At 56.2% G+C, this 24,879-nt stretch overlaps 2 protein-coding genes across 15 annotated transcripts in view; one reads left to right on the forward strand and one right to left on the reverse strand.

Annotated features, from left to right (window-relative positions):
• The window catches only part of SH3RF2 (SH3 domain containing ring finger 2), a 40,395-nt gene extending 26,413 nt beyond the window's left edge, over window positions 1–13,982 (reverse strand). For 6 of the 7 annotated variants that reach the window (XM_066977148.1, XM_066977147.1, XM_066977151.1 and 3 more), the window contains exons 1-2: window positions 13,851–13,982; window positions 12,785–13,277 (exon numbers count right to left, since the gene is read on the reverse strand). In XM_066977148.1, coding sequence (XP_066833249.1) covers window positions 12,785–13,156 — 372 coding nt within the window. In that variant the 5' untranslated portion in view covers window positions 13,157–13,277; window positions 13,851–13,982. Of the gene's footprint in view, window positions 1–12,784; window positions 13,536–13,850 lie in introns of those variants that run through there. The other variant, XM_066977146.1, reaches the window with a different exon arrangement.
• Window positions 73–24,879, forward strand: part of GRXCR2 (glutaredoxin and cysteine rich domain containing 2) — a 44,729-nt gene continuing 19,922 nt past the window's right edge. For 7 of the 8 annotated variants that reach the window (XM_066977153.1, XM_066977154.1, XM_066977157.1 and 4 more), the window contains exon 1: window positions 79–242. In XM_066977153.1, the coding sequence (XP_066833254.1) occupies window positions 152–242 (91 nt within the window). In that variant the 5' untranslated portion in view covers window positions 79–151. Of the gene's footprint in view, window positions 243–24,879 lie in introns of all 8 variants that reach the window. The other variant, XM_066977152.1, reaches the window with a different exon arrangement.

Here is a 24,879-nt window from a genome sequence, read left to right on the forward strand (position 1 = left end):
GTATCTAGATGAAAAGCAGGCTGAACTTGTCTGAGAATATTAAGAAACAATTAATGCCTTAAACTAGTCTTCCCATGGGATTTTTCTGCCTGCTCTAAGCTCTCTTCTAATGAAATGCCTATTGTAATGAACATGGTATTTCTGTTTTAGCATGACCGGCGGTGACAGCAGCTGTCGAGCACCTGATGGCTGTCACCCGCAGGGGCCAACAGAGCATCTTCAGGAACAGCTACGGGAAGCAGGTGAGTGCAGGTGCCTGCCTTCCTGTGGGCATCGCCCCACTTCAACACTGCGCGACCGTGACTTTATGTCAGTCTGTAATCTGAGTTACAGGAAGAGAGGTTTTCTTAATGTTGTTGTTGTTGCAGTATAATATGAGAAAGAAGAGATATACTAAACCTAGCGGAAATGAGGGAACTTTACTATCCTGACTCTCATTGAAATGAAGCCACAAGGTTCACTTAAAATAACAGCTTTACTGACCTTTATCTGTACTAGAAAACTCAATTTAATTTAATACACAGTGCAACAGATCATTGAGATGGCTGAATAAATGCAGAGCCAGCCCTGGCCTCGCTGCTGCGAACCCAGGCGGTCCGCTCTGGGGCTGCCTGCGGCTGCTTTCCTGCAAGGAGCGCCGTTAGGACGGAGTTTTCTGTGCTCTGTTGAGGTCTTCTAGATGTGCGTTTTGAAATGGCAAGGCCGAAAGGCTTGCTCTTTATGTACTTGTGTGGAGATCCCTCGAGCACAGTGCAGTGTCCCACGGAGGACATCCTGAAACATGTAAGCAACCCGTGTTTGTGGTTACTGTTATCCGCAACATCACAGCCCTGCTCAGGGCCCCGAGCGAGCTGTCCCGCAGGGACCAGCACCGTGTCCTGCCCTCCCGCGGGCCCCGCAGCCTCGGCACGGCCCCGGCAGGTGCAGAGCCCTGGCTCCGCAGGTGGCAGAGGTGGTGGAAATCATAGTCAGGGGAACAGACGTCCTCGTGTGTGCTTGTGGAGCGTTGAGTGCGTACGTACCGATGCTGTTTTAGCACAGGCTTGTGTTCGTACACCGCATTTCCATCACGTATCGGGTGAGCAGTCCTCGTCTCACATCCAGCTGGGAACAGTGGCCACCGCAAGGTGCTCGGCGGTGGAGTGCCGATGGGAGAAATTGCTTCTTCACTCGAGGCACATAGCGATTGGTTTTGGCATAAAGTGAGGCAGCAGCATATAATCTAAGCTATAATCTGAACTATTAGAGGTGCAGATGTTGTGTTCTTTGAACCGTACCAGATTCCTGGCTGTGATAGTATCTTGCGTTGTGGGCTCATTTTCCTTAATCCCTTTTGATTAACAGTAACGCCATTTCTGAATGTGGGAGCTTTGCTGCCTTTGGTGTGAATCCTGAGTTACGGGACGGATCCATTTTCTGCCTTCTGACATGGCAGCGTCTCCCTCAAAGGGCTCCTTGGACCAGAGGGGAGGCTTTGCACTGGGCTGGGGAAAGTAGAGCCTGGGTCCTGCTGGCCCCTGCAGCTCTGGCAGATGGGACCAGAGCCACAGCGAGTCCCCCTGGCCGCTGCTGGGCTCTGTCTCCCGGCCGTGTGGCGTGGAGCTGAGTGGGCTGGAGAAGGGCGCTGCTCCCGAGCAGTGGGACCCCAGCCCGCGCGCCGGCTTCCTGCAGGGGGCTGCGGCACAGATGGGTGGGTGGCGAGGGGACCGTGGGGCCGGGGGCTTCACTTCCCTGGGTCAGTCCCCCTGGGAGGGCAGCAAAGGGAAGAGAGACGCAGCGCTGGTTCTTGAAGCGTGGAAAAGACCACAGAAAATGACTTAAGTCTGGGGAAAAGAAGATCTTCCAGCACTCCCAAACACTGACGCTTGGTAGGGAGAAGGAACCAAGAAGTGAAAAATTTTATGTACTGTGCTTCCTTCAAAGCATTTGAAACAGGAAGCAATTAGTTTAATGCTTAGTTCTAATTGACTCGTCCGTTAATTTGCACTAATAGTAAATGCATGCACTTGGCTTGTTAACACTGAAAGTACATTGCTGAAAAAAAGGGAAATCATGAAAATCAGTCAGGCAAGCTTTGTTCTGCCATCCATCCTCAGAGCACAGACTGGAAATACTGACTCGGGCAGCACTAGAGCAAAGAAACCATTGCAAATGCATGCCTGAGCACGCACACGTCCTCCAGCAGGGCACAGGCTGCGGGGTCTATGGGGAAGAAAACCTGCAGGGTCACGGGAGGGCTCGGCCGCATCCGCGAGACTCGGTGACACTCCCAGTGTCAAACCAGGATGAGGAGCACGGCAGGAGTGCTTTAGGAGTGACCAGAAAACATAAAGGACTGATGCAAACTCTGAGAGCAGGGCTCCGAAAAGAGGAACACAAACGTCCGGGAAGATGAGAGAGTGGTTGCACAACGAAATAAGGCCAAACATAAAAGGCACCAAGAACGAGTTATGGAAATATATTAAAAATAAGAGAAACTCTGAAATGAAATGCAAACCTATTACTACTGGGAAATGGTGAACAAGCAATGGGGAAGTCTGGAATGTTCTTTCTCCAGCAAGAAAGAGGATGATCAGATACTCTGAGAAATTAATTTTAATGAGACAGGAGTGCGGGCCTGAATAGAGGACTGAAAACTGGCTGGAACAGAGGTGTTTGTGACATGAGGGCTTGCCGAAACTCACCCCTCAGCGCGTGAAGAAAGGGTCAGGTACCCTCTGAGCAATTAGTGCTTGTCCGCAAGAGCTCCTGGAAGGCAGAACTGCTCCCGGAGGACGGGAATAAAGTTTCTGAAGCTGTGTGCGGCCACGACCCCTGCCTCCAGACATGCCCATACAGAGCTGAAGTTTTGCGATAGGAAAACTCATCTCCCCGGCTGCAGCAGAATATTTCTAGCGCTGCTAGAAATGCCAGCAGCAGTGCACCTGGTGGGCAGGGTTGGCACTTCCGTGGCCCTGCCACTAAGTGCCGATTTGTCTGGCAAATAACGCACGGGGGTCTCCTGGCTGCGCGGGGCAGGCGGGATGCTGCGGCGAGCGCTGGGGCACGGGCTGCTGGCTCCCACGGCGGGGGGCCCGGCCACAGCTCCCGGCCGGGGAGGACGAGCAGGTCTGGCTCTCTCGGGCTGGGCAGACGCCAATGGAAATGGCCCTGGCTTGCAGCTCGGTGCCGGGAGGCTGCGGGGGAAGCGAGCGCAGCCGGCGGCGGGGCCCCCTGGCAGCAGCAGCGGAGCCTCCCAAGCCCGTCCCAGGAGAAGGGCCCGCGGCGCTCCCGGCTCACTGCCACAGCCCTGAGGTTCCTCGTCCCCGCTGCTTCCTCCGGGTGGGAGCCTGCGGCCTGGGCACCGCGCGGCTGCGCCTTCCGGGACATTCCCAGCACGGCGTGAGGGGTAACGGGCCGGGCTTTCTTCACTTCTTTACCTCTTCTTTCACCTTCCTCTCACTTCCATGCCCGTTCAAATCTCACTGCTCCTTCTCCTTTCCAGCATCCCTCTAAGTCTTGCTTTCTTTCCCAGCTGTGTCCTGGAGCTTGTAACGATGAACTGGCAGAATCTCACCCGCCACTTTGTAGAGCAGAGATTGTATTCACGCATTGAAATTTGTTGCAAAACGTGTGGACGCAAAATTATACTTAATATTAATGGTTATGTGCTTCTTTAGCATCCAAAAAATATTCAGAATCTTGGTCTTTTGGGGCTTCCTAGTCGTTTTGCACACTCACAAAGTAAGGTCGGTGTGTTTCTTCATGGCCACCTTGCCAGGAACTGTTACAAGGCTGGTGAGCCCACGGGGCGGGTGCACCTCGTGGCTGTTCCCCACCCAGTGGATTTGAGGCTGGTAGGGGAGAAAGGGTTTTCCGATCATTTTTGGCATTTGGCATTGGCTGTGCTAGGCAGCCATCCAACACATCTGAGTTTCCCTCTGTACAAAACAAAGACGTAAATTAAAAATATGCACATGTGTGTGTAAAGAAGCAATTCAAAGCATCCCTTCATAGCTGGGAGAAAAGCGCACTATAATTATCTTAAATGAGCTAGTTATAACTTCCTCATTATTGACAGTGGGTTAATGTAAGAGCACACACTCACAGCACTGGTATTGAAAAAAAGAGAAGCGCGTGGGTCTGCGGGGTGGGGGTCACCAGGGGCTGGCGACTCACGGTGCCAGGGACGGGGAAGGGGAGCTCCCAGCAGAGCGCTCTCCCTGCACCCCGTCGGCGGTGCCAGGCGATGGGGCTGTGCCGGTGGCAGCGCCTGTGCCCGAGCAGGGCGGCGGTGCCGGGGAGCAGGGGGCCGAGGCCACACACGCCTGTGCTGGGCTCCGCTCGCTGCCTCCTCCCCGTCCAGGCAGGGCTCACCCCGAGCGGCCACGGCGCTGAGCTCAGCGCTTCCCGGCGGCTCTGCCTGCTGCAGGAGGGTTGGCATCCGTGTGGTGCAGAGGCAGTGACATTCCCACAGCCACACCATTCCCTAACACCTAACAGACTCCTTGAGAGGAGCGATTTATTCTAGGATAGTGCTAATCATTGCCAGGAAGAGAAGAAATCCACTCCTGGATGTTTTCCAGCTTGGTTTCTCTCCCACTAGACACTTCGGATTCAGTGTGCAAGTGTTTTTGGGTTATTTTTCATTTGAGGCTCAAACGCCTCGGGGCTGTTGGAGTGTTTGGGGCTGTGCGGGGCGGGGGGCACACAGGGAGCTGCATCCCTGGGGCTCGCCCAGCGGGGCAACGCGAGGCAGCGCCCTGCCTGCCCCTAACGCCCTCGTGCTGGCTCCGTGCCTGCGTGCCAGGAGCCCGAGTCTGAACCTGGACCGGGACACGCGGTGCTGCTGGATGCCGAGCTGCAGGCACCCACCACCCACAACAGGCCCCAAAGGGCATGGCAGCCTTCTGTAATGAAAAATAATCGTTAAAAACTGCATCCATTTGATGGCTAGATTTCTGCAAGCCTCTAACGTCCTGCCAGAGACTGCCAGCCTTTCAGCTGGGATGAATGAGCCCTGCCTCGTTTCCTTTGTGTGATCAGTGCAGTTTTTAGGGCTCTTTAGGATCCAGTTGGATGAAAAGAGCTATTTGAATGTAAATTAATTGCCATTACAATTCTGTTTTTCTGCTTTTCAGCAGAGGAGATAACTCCAGTCTTGTCACATAGAACAAAACCATCAAAAGCGAACTTGTCATTCCAATCTCCTCATATAATTATGTTCTGAGGCTTCAGACAGTTGGGTAGTTTCGGCATTCCTTCTCCCCCGAGGAGGACGGCTCGCATCTTCCAGGCGCCAGCAGGCTGCTCGTGCAGCGAGGAGCAGCTGGGGGGGCACGGGACGGGCTGCGGCCCAGGGGCTGGGGGGAGCACACGGACGCGGCTGGGTACGGAAAGCGTTGTCTGCAGCTACAGGTGCTGCTGGGTGTGCTTCACCGGCTGGGGAGATGAACCGTGACCAGCGGGGCACGAGGCGGCAGGCACTGGGCGCTGACGCAGCCCCGTGGGGCGATGGCAGCGGGGGGAGCGCTCGCAGCCTGCTCGCCACTGGGCTTAGGACAGGAGCCGTGCTGAGACCTACGGAGGCCGCTTCTGAACTTTGCCTGTTGTTATTCTGGCTTCGTAATGCAGGGGGGGAGTGGGAAACGGGGAAAATGATTAAAGAAAGTGCAGAGCAGCTCTTGTCACAAGAAGCTCAGAGGATTGTGCACCCAGCAGCTGCGTGACTCAGTGCCGACGCGCACCCATCCCTGAGGTGGAGCTCAGCGGCTGCTTGTCAGGAGCTTCCCAGCGGCTCCGGAGGAGCACAATGCCATATTAGGCCTCGCCTGGCCCGCATGAAACCGCAGGAGAGATTCTAGGCAGGCAGAACGAGTGCCAAGATGCAAGCAACGCAGGCGTTACGCCAGGGCTTGGCTTCGTTTCGGGGATGCACTCTCCTGGGCGCAGGTGGAGCTGCACAGGCGAGGACGGGGGGACAGGCGGGGGGACAGGCGGGGGACAGGCGGGGGACAGGCGGAGCGCCCGGGCGCTGGGGACACGAGGGGCACACAGCGTGAGCACGGCCGGGCACCCAGTGCAGGGCCGTGGCTGCAGCGCCCGCACCGAGCCCCCCCGCCTCCTCCCCGCCGGCGGCTGCTATCAGATGGCCGTGTCTCTGCTGCAGTCAGCACTCTGGGGTAGTGGCTACGTTGTGTGTCACGGCTTTAAGCCGCATGGAAAACAAAATGTGTCAGCCCTCAGCATGCCCGGTCATGATTCTCCGCTTCGGGACCATGCTCCTCAGCCGTGGCCGCTTGCCACGAGGGAGGAAACCCGGGCACTGCTCCTCTCCGCTTTCTGCCCTCGCGTGTTCCTGCTGGTTGTGCCACCTCCCTTTGCCGGGAAGGGGAAATCGCGCCGCCGCCCCAGCTCCCAGTGCCGCCGCTGTGGGGCAGTGCCAGGGGGCAGCGGGGAGGCCGGAGGGGGCTGCTCCCTGCTCGCTGCTCCGCTCAGCGAGGCTGCTGAAGGCCAACGGCTCTGCACCATGTCCTCGCTGCTGACAAAGCCTGCCAGGGCCCTGCACTTTCTTTTTGCCCTTGCTACATTGCATAGTAGGCATTTTGATGGTAAGTTAACGACCATCATGAGCTCCACGATGTGCTGGCCCTTGCCTGGCCCAGGGGTCAGGACTGGAGAGGTCACTGTCCTCACGGTCTTGGCTGTGCTCACTCTTGCCCAGACCTGGACCTGTAAAAAGGAGCCCTTCTGCCCTTCCTGTACTTACATTTCCTGAAGGAGACTGACTGACTCTGGAACCGAGTTATGCAAGAACCAAGCAGATGTGGTTTCCCTGCAAGCAAGGCTTGCTCTTCCTTCTCTGCAAAACCAGCAGGAACTTCTGGGCCCATCAGTTATTCAGGACCCAAAGGAAACCCTCGCAGAGGGATCTGATTTCTAAAGGACAGAGGTTTGTCTCTTAAAAACAGTGCCTAAACCGTGTCGCCCATCCTGGCACCGAAACAAGAGGGAGATTCCCTGAGCTACGAGTAAAAGGCTAGGCTCAAATATCCACTCACAGACTCCTAAGGGAAAAGTTTTCTTAAGAACAAAGTTTATAATTCTTTATTCCGTTGCACAATGGAATTCCGATGCTAAATGGAGTTCGAGTACCTGACAATTGGTAACAGCAGAACAAGACCTCACATTTAAGGGCAAGCGCTGCAGCTTCCCCTGTGAGAAGGGCAGAGGAGAAGTAAGGGAGAGGAGGGGAGGCTCCAACTAAAGCGGGGCATCGGCGTCCTCCCTGCCAGGAGCCAGCCTCCTCCGGGGCTGCCTCCGAGCTTCGCCCTGGCAGAGCCACGCAAGAGCTTGCCTGTCCCTGCGCCCCCACCCCAGCGCGGGGAGCAGCAACACCAGGCCAGGTGCCGCGCTGCAGGGCCCGGGGATGTGCCAGCCGCTAGCGGGGAAGCTCGGCGAGAAGAAGGGGAGCCTCAGACTTTCAGCCTCCTCGCTGACCACGGCGCTTAATAGGTGAACGCGCTACCCTGCAGAAATCCTGTTATTCTATTCCTGACTTGCCAGCTGAGGCTGACTCATTGCCTTGGTAACAAATTAAAACACTTTCATGTGTTAGCTCAGCGCCAGTTTTGTGGAACCAGGGAAACTTGCTCCTGGTGTGGGCCCTGCTGCCCTGCGCGGAGCAGCCCGGGAGCGCCCCGGCCCCGCTGCGTGCCCGCGGCCCCGGTGGGAGCTGGCGCTGCGCCGCCTGCAGCGGCCGAGCCGCCTGCCCCATCCCCTGACCCTGGGGCTGCCGTCCTGCCCACGGACCTCTGACAAGGAGGACGAGCGGCTCCGCGCCGCCCCGTGTAACACCGGCTCTGTTCGTAGCCACCTGCTTCTGGGCGGCTGAATGCGCTGCTGTTGAACGCACCTCTGTGGGGTGTGTGTTGTCAGGTGATCGATATTGAGGTGACTTTACTCTTTTCAATAGATACGAGATGTTAAAACTGCGTGCAAAGGAGGAAAAAGCCATACGGTGGGGTGTGCGACGAGGCCAAGCAGGGAACAATCCCTCAGGTTGCCCTGATGGAGGCAGCTGGAGGAGAACTGGGGCAAATCCACCCTCCCAGAGGGTCGCAGGACCCCACGGTGTGCAGCAAAATGCAGTATTTCGATTTCCAGGTGAAGAAGCAGCCAGGGCAGGTGGCTGCCAGGCACAGGGATGTCCCGCAGCCGGAGGGGATCCTGCGCCACCCCGAGGTGGAGCCGATGGGATGTGCGGAGCTCCCCTGCTTGCAAGGTCCGTCCAGCTCCTGTCCAGTGCCGCCCAACCCTGACATGTCTCAGTCCTGCGATGGCGCAGGAACCGGCTTTTATTTCTCTTGGGGAAGTTGCTCAGTGATATGGGTCAGAAAACGTTTGCTCCTGCTGGGTGCAAGCATGAAGGTCGCTTTGAACAAGGTTTTGAAAAGAGCCAGCAAACCAAATCCTGTCTGTCAAATTCAGAAAGGAGCTGGAGATGTTTCTGGAGGAGCAGAAAATACCAAGGCGCAGGCACTATATATAGACGCCCATGTGAAGGTGGCGATGTTGGAGTGTGGTGTATTTTTATCCCGATAGAGGTGTTATCTGTCTATCTCCCATGAAGTGCTGGAGGGGGCTGTTGCAGCACTCGGTTCATGCAAAGAGAAAACAGCCGAAGTCACAGGTAAAGCGGCACGGTCTGTTTTCATGGGCAAGCCGTCACTCTCGTAACCTCTCTCCTCCGTCTCATTTGGCCTCGTGTTTGCTGCAGGACAGAGCTCACTGCCCCGGCGGCCGCTGGGCGCCTGCCGTGCAGCTCTGTGTGCTGCAGCACACAGCGTCCTCGTCCCCGGCAGTGCCAGGGCCGTGCTGGGCTGCAGCCCGCTGGGACGGCCGCTTCGGCAGAGCAGGAACCGCATCTCGCACACGCCAGGGGCGGTTCCTCGGAGTTCAAAGGATTCAGTGTAAATTATTTACGCATTCACCTCCTAGCAAATCCTTTCATTTCTGAGTTCCAGACGGTTTATTACGTGGAGATCCTGAAAATCCTAAGTCTTGTCCTCTTGGCATAGACGTTAAGGATCTTAAGCCTGGCCAGACGTCCCTGGAGCAGCTTCCCAGGCAGCGCTCACCAGCCACATGCACAGAGCCAGAGCGCGCCCGGCCTGCGCTGGGACGCGGGAGGCACGTTCAGAAGGGGTGTCAGTGCCACCCAGTGAGAAATAGTTTGGGGTGGGCTGCAACTGAAATACTCCCTGTCCTCTGAGGGCTTTGGTTCCTTGGAGCTCCTGACTGCAGCCTGCATGGCGTACTGTTGATTGTTCAGCAGCTCTGCTGGGGACTGCTTGCGCCTCACACGCGGAATGTTGTGAATTCTTGCTATGTGATGAGGGGATTTATTTTGTTAATTATTTATTTTTTTGTTGGCTTCATGGACGCTTGTGAGGATGAAGACCAACAAGCTGTCAAGAAAACACCTCTGAGAGGAGAAACTTCAGTCTAACTTGTGATTTCTCAGCTCCATGGAGTAAAGGCAGGTTATTTATAGGAGGTCTTTTTTTGTAAAAACAAAGCATGTCCTGTATCCCGCTTTTGATGGCATATCTGGCTGCAGTGCAGCATGGCGTACATTAATTTTGTTTGCTTTGTAGCATGAAGTGGTGTACGGTATTGGCAGTAATTAGTCTATGCAGATTGGGGCAGTCTTTCTTTGGAGACCACACCGCCGTCCAGTGCATTGCAGACAAACGCCGCATTAGGGGTCACCCAGGCAGCAGCTGCGGTGGGGCAGCTGTGCTGGAGCAGGGCTGCAGGAGCTCCGTGCCCCTTGGGATGAAGCAGGCCCTGTCTGGTGACGCGAAGGCCAGACCAGTGCCAGCGCTACTCAAAACCCAGCAACAAACTCAGTGTGCCCTGAAAAGCCGCTGGATTATGTGCATACAAGCAAAAAAGTGCCTTTCAGGGCCACGTGCACGCCCCAGCAGCGATGGTGCTGCCTCCCCCCGTGCCACGCCAGGGACAGGACAGGGACGGGGACAGGAGGGGGACGCGCTGCCTGCGGGGTGGTGGGGACAGGCAAGCACCGGTCACGTTCCTGGGGACTCTCAGCGTCTGGGTGCCAGTGAGGCTGCAATCAAGATGCTCGGGAGCTGTCTGTGTATCTGGCCAGTTGGTTTTACTACTTATCATTTTCTTCTGGTTTGGGATTTTACTTGCTATTTTCCCCTGGTTTGGGATTTTTAAACTCGGGTCATTTCAAGAGTACTATCAAATCCTTGAAGATGCAGAGATAAAGTTAAAATCAGCTCAGAAGTTTGAACTTTTCCACAAAAGAGATCTAAAAATAATCTTAAGACCAGATTTCTGGTTTGGAAGATGTCTTTGTGCTTGTTAAATAATAATAATTATGGTAGTAGGAGTAGTAATAATAACAATAATAATAATAACAGTAGTAGTAGTAGCAGCAGCAGCACAACAGTCTTAAATAAGCCCGTGGAGAGATGCTGATCTCAGAGGGACTTAGTAAAGGGTCCTTTCTTGCTCACTAAAGTCTTAAAGTGTTTTGTGAGCATCCACTGGTGCCAGCTGGCCGCGGGGCTGGGCAGTGCTGGTGGCAGGAGCCAGCGCTGCTGCTGCTGCTCCTCCGGCACCTCCGACGGGAGGTGAGGCTTCAGTCCTGGTGCCCACGCTGCTCACGGGAGCCACGACCACAAACCGCCTCCCATCCTCTTCTGCTGAAAATCTGACACTATTTTGTGCTATAAAAGGCAGCTGCCACAAAAGTGTCTGCTCTTAAGTTCAAGTTGCTGGAGGCCTCTGCGTATCCAAATTGCTTCAGCGATGTAACTCATCACTCGTTCCTGGTGTTTGCGCGCTCGATGCTGCAAGAAGGCAAGCCGTCCTTGCTGTGTCCTGGCCTTCTTGCAGCATGGGCACTGGCAGGGGTCCCCGCTGCTGCAGAGAAAGAGCTGCTGGTGCCGGGAGTCAGCCCCATGAAGGGTGTGCGTGCACTCCTGCCCCCTCGGGCAGCTGTAGTGGCACGGCCCAGGCTGCGTGTATTTGGAATCACCAAAATCCAAATGTGACTAATGGTCGCGTTCTTCACCTCGCAGTTGAGGTTTTCAAAGTATTTTCTAATTAATTAACTCATTAAGTCCAAGAGCATTCCAGTGTACTGTTTTACACCCCTTCATCAGAGAGCGCGGGGAGCCGGGGCCACCCCGGTGCCTTTTGGCAGCGCCGCGCGGTGCCGACCCTGCTGAGCGCCCACGGCCGGGCCGCGCGCTTCGGCGGAAACGCTTCAGGAGCTGCCAACAGGAGAGCTGCCGCGGTGCAACACCAGCAGCAAGCTTCTACCTGTCCTGAGAACTAGTATGGAAACGCAAAAGGGGCGAAAGAGGAGAAAAATAAATATGAGCATGTTTGCCGGGGAGCGCCGCTCACTGCCTGGGGCTCGGGCTGCCTCTCCTCTGAGCTGAGGCACGAATTCTCGGTACAGACGAGCACGGGGCAGAAGTGGAGGACACCTGTGGGGCCTGCCCACCTGCGGGCACTCACAGCTGCGTGGCCACGGCCGAAGCAGCAGCCGTGATGCTCCCGTGCACCGGGGCCGCTGCTCCCCGCCCAACCACTGCGACGTGCCCCGGGGTAGGACACTGGGTGCCGCGGCACAGGAGTTGTGTCCGCTGCCCGTGGTAAAGGGACTCATTGCACGTCTCAGGCCACACTGCCACGTTTTCCGGTGGGAAAACGTGGGACACGAGCTCCAGAGATAGGCCTGGCTGCTGTGTGCGACACGTTCAGGATGACCCATCAGTGCTCCAGAGGTTCCCTGCGGTGCGCGCAGCAGCTCGGGCCCACACGAAGCGCGGTGTCCTCTGCAGCCGTAGAGCCTCACACGCAAGCGTACGCCTTTATAACACGCCGGTTAGAAAACCTGTTACGAGTCTGCCCCTGAGTTTGTGTCTCTGCAGTTCTGAGAAGTGCCCTCAGGTTTATCAGCCAATCGAGTCAAGCTTCTGAATGTTATGGAAAGCTTTCAGAGGTATTTTACAGAATAGTGCAGGTGAAAGAAATGGAAATCCAGGAATATAACACAGGAATGGTGAGGTCACGAGTCAGTCTTTTCTCAAAATGCAATCTGAGCCAGGCTCCTTACCAGGTCTCATACCACATCCTAATTATTTCAGAAAAGCTTTTGTACTGTTAGAGAAAATTACAGAAACAACTTACAATTTTAAAATTAGCCTAGGAAATCATCACTAGATGAAGCTGAGTTTAATTTTTTTCCTTAGTGAACCTCAAAGTGTTTTGCCAGGGACATAAACATCATTATGCCCCCTCCTTCCTTTTTAAAGCCTGGGGAAACTGAGGCGCAGATGAGAAACACCTTTCTCCACCTCTAATAGCTAGAGCCTTGCAACGACTGATTTAATTGCTATCAATCAAAAATCAGTAAATTGCCTGAAAGTTAAAGCATCTGAAATGCCCTCCAAATATCAGAAGCACCTCAAAATTCCAGAGAAAAACAGCTGCTGTGAAGTTTTTGTAAGGGGAAAGGCAAGCTATTTTTATCTAAGCCTGGGATTCAGTGCAATTACTGTTGTGATGAGCTCCAAATAGTCAAATATCACAAGGAAACAGCAGCCAGATTTGCAAACAAAAGGACAATCTCTCCTACTTCAAACATCAGCATGTATGCATAGCAGCAGTGCTAGCATGGAAGTTTCATAGCTCTTGGCACAGAGGAACAGATCTGTATGCCCACGGCAAAGGGGAAAATGTGGCTGGTGCTTACCCCATCCATGTGGATCCTGGGGCTGGTCGCCAGCCGGTGCTGGTGGAGCTGCAGACCCCGCGGGAGCCTCCGGATGGAGGCGGGGGAGGACAGGAGCCCCGACCTCTGCATTGAGCCGAACCGGGGAGCATTCTGTCCGTATCTGACTCCATCCAGCAGGCGAATGAGCAGCAGGTTGGACGGGAGCTGCTCGATGCCACAGAGGACGAGCGTCCTGCACTCAGGGCACCGGAGCTCCTTCTGGGATTTCAGGATCCTCTGCAGACAAGGCTTGCAGAAAGTGTGCTGGCACGGCAGCACCTTTGCTGTGGCGTCGAGCTTTTCAAAGCACACCGGGCACTCCAACAGGTCGAGCAGAGCCAAATCATCCATCTTCAGCGCAGGGCTCCCGTCACGGGCCGCGCCGGGGACATCCACATGACACGGGCAGCCGACACGACGCCTTTGCGCACCCGCGAGACCGGCACCGAAACCCCGGGCTCAGGCAGCTACCCTGCACGGAGAGGAGGGGAGGAGGAAAAAAGAGCAGAGCTCGACTGCTGGAGTATGTAATACATCCCACCTACATCGCAAGGCAGTGCCTCACGAGCCAATTTGCAAATGCATGCTTTGCGCTCCCATCCAAGCCCGAAGTGAGTCATTCGTGATTCAGGAGCGCGAGGGGGCCGTGCCCGGGCGGGTGCCAGCGGCCGGGGAGCCCCGCGGCGGGCCAGGGGCTGCGGCGGGGCCGAAGGCTCCGTGCCCGGCAGGGCGGCTGGGGCAGGCCGGGTGCCGTCCTTCCTGCTCACACTCCAGCAAAGTTCTCTCAAATGCTGTCTGCCCTGTGGGTCATAACTGGCAGCACAGCACAGGTGCCCCCAGCCCAGCGATGCGAGCCCTGGCAAACGTCGCCTTGAACCTGTTTTCTCTCGGCTCTGGCTTAAAGCAGCCGTCGGCTGCCCGCAGCCCCTCGCACACCTACACACTGCCTTGTTTGCAAGATCGCTCCTAATTAAGCTTTCTATCTGCCAGTTTTGACAGCAGTTCTATAAAAAGCCCTCCAAACACAAATATAATCCTGTTTTACCTTGGAGAGACGCGGGGAGCTGCAGCGACATCCGCGCCCAGCCGGGCTGCCTGAGCTCTCCCTGCAGCCCCGGACGATTATTCCTCCCAATTCCTCCCACGGCCTGAAGTCACTCAACCCGTTCGGCTCCTTCGGGGCTGCGCGCCGATCTTCACTCAAGCAGGCGGCTGCGGGTTCAAGTCACGGCTTGTGGGAGCGCTGCGTCTCCCGAGCATGCCACCCGGGCTGGAGCGGGATGCTGCCCGTGCCAAACCCCTCCAGGAGCTGCAGCCAGCAGCGCCGTGACACTCGTGCACACCCCTCGGCGTGCCCTGGGTGCGCGCGGCTGCGGGACGGCTCCTTGCTCTGCTGCCCTACAACAGCGAGCGGCGGACGGAGCAAAGATCCAAGAGATTTGCCTTTACCATCTCTTCCATACCTCAGCCGTGTGTTTGCAAACCATGAATTAGAGGAAAGGATTGTAAATCTAAAGGAATTATTTCAGTTTGGTCCTTCTGCAGACAATGCACAGGACATCCTTCATGAAGGACTACGTCAGCAGACGTTGTTAACTCGGTTCTTTTAAAAGCTTTTCCCTACCGATCGTGATTTTGTCAAAGCAAAGTTTTTTTTCTCTCTCTCTCTCTCTTTTTTTTTTTAATGGTGGCCATTTGGCTAAATTAAAACGTTGATGAACATCTTCAGGATAATGCAAAAAAAACACAATTACTTCACTCTGTTTCATCTCAGGTTTCCATCTACTTTGGTATTTCTTTGTAGCCTGTCATGTGTTGATTCATGCTTGGCTGACTGAGTGCACAATTTTTAATGAATGACGTTGAAAACATCTAATCGACTGGCGTTATAAAATGCAATGTGTGACATCAACTATATTGAAAACAGTTTTTGAAGTTTTTTTCTTCTTTACATATTCTTCCCTATTTCTGTTCTGTGGTTAATACTTACATGTTGCATTTTCATCTGATTAGAAATGGAAGAGAATTATGAAATACCTTGCAGCTAGGAAATGGTGGGAAATGAAGCAGACCTGCTGATTTTGTGCACGCTAGGTAATGATAACCTTTCACGAAACTTGTTTGTGAGTCCTTTTTCAATTTTTCTTAAACTTTCGGTAAGGCCCAACCTAGTCTAGTTGTGCTGTCCAAACAATGGGCGGGATTGAAAGTCTGTCTGAGAGGACACCGACTTCGCGGTGCAGTTCTCTACCCCGTGGCAGATTTCCATGGAAATCCGTGGGTGCTGTGCAGCGGGGCAGGCGCGCTGCTGCCCCGTGTCCCAGCTGGTGCCAACCGTGCTCCTGCCACCTCCCAGCCGTGCTCCTGCCACCTCCCAGCCGTGCTGAGCACTCGTGGCCAGGGCAGGAGCCAGGTGCTCGGTGTCTGTGAGCCTGCTGCAGCACAGCAGCAGCTCTTGGGGCTCTCCAAGGGCTGCATCTTCGTTTTCTCCAGTGAAACGTGTCCCTGTGGGCAGCAGGCAGTGTTTTTTCTCCCAAGAATGCCATGGTGTGCTGGAACTCTGGGCAGCTCTTTCCGCCTGAATTTGGTAGTGCTCACAGCCCAGCTCCAGCCTGCCCGGAGTGTGTGCACCGGGAACGGCTCAAGCAGGGAGCGGGGACCTTTCCTACCGGGAGCTTCCAAACTGCCCTGTACAGTGAGGCTCTGATCTTGATTGCAGTCTCTGGGTTCTGCTGCAATGTAAAAAAAAAAAAGATGATGCCAACTCTTAGCATTTATATAACTCCTTCAAAGCGCTTTCCAAACGCTAATTCATCTGTGGAACGCCCCTTGGGCTGTCACCCCCACTTCGTATGGAAAAGTTCAGGGGATGAGGCCACTCTGCAAATCAGTGCCCGAGCTGGGCCTAGGTGTGAGGCCGGTTCTGCGCCCGGTGCTCAGACCACCCCGCCGAGCTCTGTTACCTGCCACCGCCTCTCCCTTGCGGTGCGTCTCGTAACTGGGGCTAAAAAACAAAGGCAGAGCTAGGAAGCTGCCAGTCCTTCCCTTTCATTGAAGCAGTCTGCGCTTGATGCCGATGCTGTAATTAGCTCAGGGCTGGATGCGGCGGGCGCTGCTCCCCCGCAGCAACATCGCGCCCACCCAGCGCGGCCGCCCCCAGCCCCAGCACCCGCGGGGTGCCCTCGGCCCCGGGCCGCGCGTGGGGCCGTGCTGGAGGGAGGCAGGGCCGGGCAGGGCAGGGCAGGGCACGCTGCCTGGCTGAGGCGGTGGATCGTGCCGCTGGGAGCTGGGAAGCAGCACTGCCAGCAGAAACAGCCGCTCCGCTCTGGTTCAGCGCCTGTGCCTGCAGGGAGCAGCGTCCTCTGGCCTGGCCCCATCTCCAAAGCTGTCTCAGGAAAGAGCTCGGAGGAATCCCGGACAGCAAGCACACTTTGCCACCTCGTCCGGCAGCAGCCCCGTGCCTAGCGAGGGTTTCTGTCCACCCAAGTCAGCTGCCACGGACAAGAAGCGCTCGGTGTGTTATCTCAGGGCTGCCCTGGGAGAGCCCCACGCCCCCGGCTCCTGACCTCCCGCTGCAGGGTCCCGGGAGCCCACCCGCCGGGCCTGGCGCTCACCCGCCTGCGTGCGGCTCCACCCCGCTCCAACAGCTGCGGCTGCGAGCTTCCAGCGCACAATCACACCACTGCAAATAGTATTTCCTTTTACCAGTTTTGAATTTCACACATTTTAGCATCGCTATTTCCAGTTCTTGTGATTATGAGACACTAACGTGTAAATAAGCTTTGCGTTTAATGCCTTTAGATCACAAAGAACTTCATGAAGCTAGATGTAATTACTGCCTTTTATGGAGGGGGAAAAAGAGAGGTGGGGTGGCTTTTCAAGGTCATAAAAGCGACCAGTGGCAGTCAAGAAGGGGCCTGACATCAAATAACTACTGTGATCAGCTTTGCCTCACGCACGACCTGGCGTATTGTGATGCATCCTTACAACATTGAAATGAATTTCCTCGCTCTTCCTGTGGCTGCCTGGGCAGGGTTAACAGAAGACAAGGCATTGCTATAGGAAATGGGAACCTCCTCTCCTCTACCTCATACGTACTGTACAATTCCTGCGCTGAAGGGTGATGAACCTGTGAAAATCCTACAATAGCAAAGTGAACATACAACTGGTTCATACAGCCCAGCTAATTTTTAAGCTGATTGCTGTGCCAAACAAGACAGCTCCCTTCGGACCTCGCCGTGCCCTGCTGCCTTCCCGTGCTCCGACTGACCCCGTAAGGCGCATCCCTGCGTGGCTCCTTGTGCAGAGCTGCCCGCGGGGGCTCCGGGGCGGGTGGAGCAGCGGCTCTCCTTCCCGCATCCCCTCGTGCTCGCCGCTTGAAATAACAACGCTGAACGGTGCGAGCGGGTAGAAGGAGCTTCCCCCAGCACCCCTCACAGCCTGTGTTTCGGGGTCCTCCTCCGCGCCTGCGTGCTCTGGCCCAGCAGGAGACCTGCTGGGTGGCTGGGGACCAGCCCGGCACCCGGGGACCCTGGGATGGGCACGGGGCTGTGTTACGGGGCTGCTGCAGCAACGCCACGGAGCCACAGCCTGCATGCGAGGAGCCGGAGCCGGCAGAGGGCAAAGGCTCGGCAGCTCCTCGCCAGGAGTTTATAAAAAGCCTTCTGTCACACTGCTTATCGCGAGTGGGTGCCGCACGCCTCCTCCTCCGGGGAAATAAGGGACCTCTCGTTCCTTTTTTAGATCCTGGAGGGCAGGGAGAGGGGGTGCCACTTACACGCTGCTGCAAATTATAGATCTGATGCTAACAGCTTGTCCTCCTACCACCCACCACCCAGGCACGCTGAGCGGCTGTGGTGGCTGCGAGGGGAGGCGAGCGGCAGCCCCCGCTGCCCCCTGCCCCGGCGGCAGGGACGAAGGCGCCTGTCCCCAGGCACTGCCCTGGCCTTGCTCGCGCTGCTGCGCCCCGTCCTCGGGCAGCGGCACCGGGGCTGTGGCGTGGCTGCCGCACGGGCAGTCCTGTGCTGACGGAGAGAAGCTGCTGCACGTTTAGCAATTAGACATAACGAGGCGGTGTGAATCTGCAGGATCTGTGCAGCGTGGGGCCCTGCAGAGAGCAGAGCAGAGGCCACCCCGAGCTTTTCCACCCCCCACACCGTCCGCCTGTGCTGCGGTGCCGCCGAGGCAGCGCGGGGGACACAGGGCGCTGCTGCCCACACAGCGACATGGGAAGCGCGGCTCAGCCCGGACTGCCACAGCTGATGGAGGAGCACCAAGCACCGAGGAGCTGCCTGCACCGGTCAAGAAGAGCGTTTTAGAGCGCTGGTCATTAATCTTAGGGCAAGTCAAATGATGTCGTTTGTACCTAATAGCCTTTAACAGGTTTGCTGCTGGGTAACATGAAGCCTTCAGCCCACCCAAAAGTAGCTGGAGCAGAGCGGTGCCTATCTAGACATGGAGAAGTATTTTTAAGTGAAGCTCGGATGCTGATTTTCCTTAGGATAGGCTGCTACACACCCGCTGAACTGGCGTTAGCAGCAGCAGGTGGTGCGTGGGCACCGTCCCGCGCCCCTGGCCCTGGCCCCCTGCAGCCAGCTCCCCGCACGGGGCCGAGGGCAGGGCCGGCCTGGCTCAGCTCTGTGGTCCTTCTTTCCCTGCAGTGCACTGAAGGACCACAAAATGCGCAGCACTAAATCCTGCTTCACTGGGATTCACCCAATAGGGGCTGAATCTGCAGGGATGCAATTTCCATTTTTTAAGACAAGAAGAAATAAATGTTCTCGAGTAGCAATAGACCTGAGCACCAGCCTAATAGGCCTTTGAACATTGCTGTGAGTACTTCTCAGCTGCTCTTCACACAGGTCTGACCACAGAAAATGTCAGGCTTCAGTTACCTAATTAAATACAGATGCAAATAGCAACGCTGCTTGCAACGATACATCTCCTTTTAGTGTTCCCAGGTGCTTCTGGCCAGCAGGAAGGCAGCAACTGCCGCAGCCCAGCCAGGGAGGCAAGCTGGGTTATAAATGCACAGCGAGCACCAGTGTTGGGTGTGGAGTGTGGGGGTGAGGCTTTAGCAGCCTGTGCAGAAATAAATCTGCTGAAAATGTGCTTGTGCCTTGCTGAATTAAGGAGCAACTGGTCCAGCTATTTGCTGCCTCTTCACTGGGTCGTGCTGTGACTGGGGGCTGGCAGCTGGGCTTTGCTTTCCTCACAGCCCCTGCCCGAGCAGTGCTGCTTGTGGGAGGAGGTCTGGGGAGCGGGAGCTGAGCGTGGCCGGGTTTGGGGAGCGGGAGCTGAGCGTGGCCGGGTTTGGGGAGCGGGAGCTGAGCGTGGCCGGGTCTGGGGAGCGGGAGCTGAGCGTGGCCGGGTCTGGGGAGCGGGAGCTGAGCGTGGCCGGGTCTGGGGAGCGGGAGCTGAGCGTGGCCGGGTCTGGGGAGCGGGAGCTGAGCGTGGCCGGGTCTGGGGAGCGGGAGCTGAGCGTGGCCGGGTTTGGGGAGCGGGAGCTGAGCGTGGCCGGGTTTGGGGAGCGGGAGCTGAGCGTGGCCGGGTTTGGGGAGCGGGAGCTGAGCGTGGCCGGGTTTGGGGAGCGGGAGCTGAGCGTGGCCGGGTTTGGGGAGCGGGAGCTGAGCGTGGCCGGGTTTGGGGAGCGGGAGCTGAGCGTGGCCGGGTTTGGGGAGCGGGAGCTGAGCGTGGCCGGGTCTGGGGAGCGGGAGCTGAGCGTGGCCGGGTCTGGGGAGCGGGAGCTGAGCGTGGCCGGGTTTGGGGAGCGGGAGCTGAGCGTGGCCGGGTTTGGGGAGCGGGAGCTGAGCGTGGCCGGGTTTGGGGAGCGGGAGCTGAGTGTGGCCGGGTCTGGGGAGCAGGGCTGCTCTGTGGGGGTGCACCGGTGTGTGTGCCCGGGAGTGCCCGGGGGCTGCGCCGCAGCCCTGCTGCAGGCTGGTGTTAGCTGTGTGCTCACCTCCCATGCGAGGTGGTGATAACAGGAACTGCGGCTCCGTGTCACCACCTCTCTGGGAATGCTCACTGGGAGGTAACAAGTGCTGTTGTTTGTTGTGTGCACTTTTTTTTTCTTTTTTTTTTTTTCTGGATTCCAGCCTCATGCAGATCAGTTCACGCTGCTCCCAGGAGGCAGCCTAGGGAGGTTTGCTTCTCAAGGTAGGACTCAAGTCCTGGGAATTTCCCTCTTTGAAGCACTTTTTCCTGGTTTTTGTTTCCTTGTGACTTCAAGATTTTTATGCTTACTCAGGACTCTTCCCTCACCTGCCCATGCACAGTCTCTGGGGCTGAGGTGGGTGCTCAGCGAGCTGACTTTCATCCAGAGCCTGCACGGCTCCTGGAGGTGCCAGGCATCCTCCGCTCCTGTTGACTTCAGCCTCCAGGAATGCGTGGCAGGCCCTGCCTTGCATGTCAGCCAGGAAGCGGCCAGCCAGATGAGGCGTTCCTGGCTTGTTTTCCTAGAAAAATGGAGCCTTGTGGATTGGCGGTGTATGAGAATGTGGGTATGTGTAGCTGTGCCTGTCTGTGCACCCCCACACCTTGTGAAGCCAGTTTAGTGGGGAGGAAAAGCTCCCAGAATTTTAAATATCCAGTAACTTCTATGAACATGGGAGGCTGGGCCCAAAAAGGAGACCCTGCGAGCCCCTTCATGGTAGGAACGGTGCAACGTGACCTCGTGAATCTACTTTGACCTGAAAAGCAGGCGTCAGCCTCAGCAATGTCTTCCTCAGGCTGGTGGGGCGATGGCCTGCCCTCAGCCACCGCCTTCACCAAGCACCTGCTGCGGCACTGCAGGCGGGGCAAGACCCCCGTAGGCACCATCGCTTCCGAAGCGGTCCAACATCAGCGTCCTGCCGAAGGGCGAGTCGCCTCTCCCCGCGCCTGGCCCCTCACACCTCGTCCTCGCGGGCGGTCCCCGGTTTGCGTCGGCAGCTGGTGCGTTTAAAAGGGAGGTAACTTTGAAGAAGTAACTCAAGGTTGTCACCTTGAGTTTATGAGATCAGAAATACGAGGATACTTTTCCCCTGGGGTGAGAAGAGAGATGGAGGCAGGCTGCTGGGCAGTCTTCTTGTGTGGCAAGGAGCTGTGGCAGCTATTCTGCGTGGTGCTGGGTCCTTGTGGCTGGCAGCTCAACGCAGCGAGCCCTGTGCAGCTGACGCTGCTATGGGGAAGCTGTGCTCAGTCCGTTCAGCAGGGGATGGAAAAAAACACATTTTGCAATGAGTGATGAAATTAAGCTCCGTCTGTCGGGGCAGGTGCAGCGGTTGCAGTGCTGCTTGCCGTGCCCTTCTGGGAATGCCAAGCCCTGCTGTGCCCGGCTGCCACGTGGCGCTGGGGGAAGTCCCTGCTCACTGGTGCTGTGCCGCCAGCCCTCGCGCTGCTGCTGGTCCCTCTGCAACCTGGGGACAGCGGGGAGCAGCTGAAGGGAGCCTGGGGGTTGGAATGAGCTGCGAGCACACGAGTTCGTGGTTCTCAGGCCAAGAGCTGAGGACCAGCCTTGGCTGGGTAGCCCACGCTTCTGTGCAAGGCTCTGGCGCTGCTGCTGCTGCGGCTCGGCGTCTGCTTTTCTGCTTTCACAGGGGCTTATCTCAAAGCCCGAGCTGTCGGCTAACAGGCATTCTGCACCCACCAGCTAAAGGAAGAGAGAGGCTGTGGCTGCTCTCTACAAGTATGTCAGGAGGTAAATCTAGCAAAGGAGAAGTGCTGTTACACTGAAGGACTGTGTTTGTGCAAGCACAAATGTGCACAATTGGCTGCAAACAAACCTGGTCAAGAAACCAGAATACTCCAAACCATGCAGTGAGCAAGGGTCTGTAACAGCCTCTGATAAAGCTGCAGGGCCCAGGGCCTGCAGACGTTCCTGCCTGCTCAGCTCCCCACGACACGGTGCTGCGGTACGGCGGCAGCACGGGCACCACGGCGGTGGCGGGGGTGGCAGCTCCCTGGGGCCAGGAGCCCCCCGGGAGCAAGGTCTGGGGCCAGCCCTGGCCGGGCAGGCTGCCTGCCCCGTGCCGCCTGCTGGGTGCCTGGGGACGGGCTGCCCCTGCTGTGGGGGAACGCAGAGCAGCAGCAAGGAGGAAAGCTTCCTTCTGCTGACAGACAATTATGGTTAATGTGGCATGCTGATATTTCCTCGTATTCACCACCACATTTACTGTGGTAATGCCACTATCTCCTCACCATGAGGTCTCACAACTGCTTTGCGATTCCTTCCCTTTCTCTTTGTGCATCCAGAAGGTGTCTAAGTGCTGGTGAGTTTTTCCCAGCATTTATATAAAAAAATATATTTCCATAGGCTAGCAGCAAGTAGCTCTGTTTGTGACTTCGTGCAGTATCTTTTCTCTCCTGCTTTTACTTCATCTTGTCGGCACACACACACACAGAGCCCTCTTCAACTCCATTAAATTATTGGCTAGAATTATCTTCTTGACCTACTGATCTGAACCTTTCTGCTTGCTACTCCCACACTGAAACAAGTTTAATGCTTGTGTCCTTTCAAGCTTCTACTTTGCTCCTTTGCTTCCTTCGTATCTGACCTGCCCTCTGCTCCGTGACCGCCTGCTCCATGGCCCTCTAGCCTCTCTTTGTGTCTGCCAAAGCTGGCTCAGGCCCTTTCGTGTCCCCTCTCCTCCGCCTTACTTTAAGGAGCCGTTGCTGTGCTTAGAGTAACGCGACCAGCGGGGCAGGGCTGCGGCGTTCCGGCGCTGCGGCGGCTGAAGCCGTGACACCTTTCCACATCCCTGCGTGTTGCCTACCCGGTGCTTGCACAAGGATGGGCACTGCAGTGCTTGCAGTAAGGAAGTAAAAATGAGCAAAGCACAACAAAACATTTTTCAGCGAAATGTGCAGGTGGAAACATGTCTTCACATGGTTACAGGGCAGTTCGCTATTGCTTTTCTATCTGTCCTAGTTTGTACATACCCTGCTTTGTTGCAATAGATCTAAAACAGCGTGTTGCACTCCTTAGGGCAAGGGCCGTCCATCTCTTTGTTCTGCACAGCCTCCAGCACGCTTCCAACAATCAGTTAATATTTCTTGACGTGGAGAGGAGGATGAAGACAGGGTGCATGCTTGAAAGGCAGATGTCATTAAAATCCAGTGGAAAGAAGGCTAAAGGAAAGCTTAGTGCAGGGATAACCTAGATCACGAAACAATGATTTCACTGTTGTATGCAAAATCGCTATTGTATTTGTGGTGAGGACCGACTGGCTGTGGGAAACGAGCCCGGGCTGACGCGTGAGAGCAGAGCGAGTGCTGCTGCTGGCAGGGCTGCGGCAGGCGGGCAGCGTCCCGCTGAGCTCCGGCCCGTCCTTACCCTGCTCCCCAGCTCCGTGCTGAGCGTGCCGCGGTGCTCCCCTGCGGGAGCGAGACTGCTGCGGCTTCAAACCCTCTGCCTGGAAAGCCCCTGCTCGGCATACGCGGGGTGGGAAGGTTGGCCCGGGCTGGGGAGCGCAGCCCCGGCAGCCGCAGGTGGCTTGTAGCCAGAGGAAAGCTGTCTGATACTGCTCCAGAGGATGGGATTGTTCTAACACGAAAATTATAGGGCCATGGCAGGTTTGTTGCGTTGTGACAGCACCTGTAAGTAACTGTGTGTACTGGAAGCCACTTTGCTTGTCTAGCAAATGTAGCTTGTGACTGTGGTGCTCTCATTGCTGCTTTCAACTTCTTTTCCTGTTTGATTGTTCCCTTAATCAAAAGAAAATGAACACCAATTACGCTACCTTACAAAGTGTGATTTGTGTCAATTAAGACTGCTGGTGTACCTTTGAAAAGCAGTGATGCTGAGGCCTGGTTCACGTAGGACATGCAAGAGAAAGGGGTGGATCAAGCTTCTCGAGTAAATGCAGTAAGAGCTGAGTTTGATTAATGCAAATCAAAATTTTCTTATAAAGCGAGATCCTCCTGTCTGAGATAGGAGGGCAGCCTGACATGAGCATTACCAAAACGTTTTGGAAATGAGAAGGGTGTGTCCGGGGCTGTGTGTTTACATGGGCAAGTTCACACAGGTTCTCCTGGCAGAACGCACAGCCTGTGCGTGCCCCCACGAGGCTTCCAGCAGCCCGAGGAGCCTGCACGGGCAGCGCCCGCCCCAGCAGAGCCGCTCTCGGCGCAGGAAGGCAGGCGGGCTGCGGGACCGGCCGCTGCAGGAGGCTTCTTCCAAGGGCCAAGCGTGCGCTCCGCGTTTTAACAACAAACATGCTTCTGAACTACCTGCCGAGCATTTCATGAACAGGAATTTAATGAAGCATTGGCATTTGAAAGAAGAGAGATTTAAAATATTGCTGTGTACACTTGATAAAACTAGGTGTTAGAAGACCTTTAAAAGCCAGCCAGCGCTTGCTTTATGGGTGCATTTTGCACCAAGCGCACTCGTCATTTTTCCCCTCAAAAGGCACGGGGCACGGTGACCGAGCACCTCCTTCAGCAGCAGGGCGTCGGCAGCGGGCAGGGGGCTCCTGCGCACGCAGACGGGAGGCGTGCGTGGGGCGGCACGCTGCTGCACGGGCACCGAGGAGCTGCGGCACCCGGGGGGCGCTGGAGGAGGAGGCTGAGGAACTGCGAACCCTGTGAGGTGCTGGAGGAGGCCGTCTGCCCGCGGCACGGCTCAGACCTTCCTGCCCCGCAGCTGGGCCCCCGCAGCCCTGTGCTGCATCTGTCCCCTGGGAGAGGCGCGACCAAACGGGGCGGCCGCGGTCGGGTGCTCCTGGTGCGCGTGCAAGGGGCTGCACGGAGCAGGGGCTGGGCCGCTGGCCTCTCTCGGGAGGCGGCTGGCTTTCAGAAATTAAAAGCGAACCAGAACGGTCAAAAGGCCTGGAAAGCCGGCAAGAATTACAAATAGGGATTGGAAGCTAAAGAGAGAGAAAATCTTAATTAGATCTCCACCAACCTGTAGAGAAACACATTTGGACTAAAATGAAATGGAGCTTTGTACTCTCAGAGTTTCTGAGCAAGAATGGAAGAGGAATTATTCACAATTGCTATTTGTGAAGCCGGATTGCTTTTTCTGTGAACTTGTCTTTTTAAATTTTCACCTTGTCAGAAAACGGTGAAAAGCTGCTGGGATGGTGTATTTGGGA

This window comes from Anser cygnoides, chromosome 14, assembly GCF_040182565.1.
Source record: "Anser cygnoides isolate HZ-2024a breed goose chromosome 14, Taihu_goose_T2T_genome, whole genome shotgun sequence".
NCBI lineage: Eukaryota > Metazoa > Chordata > Aves > Anseriformes > Anatidae > Anser > Anser cygnoides.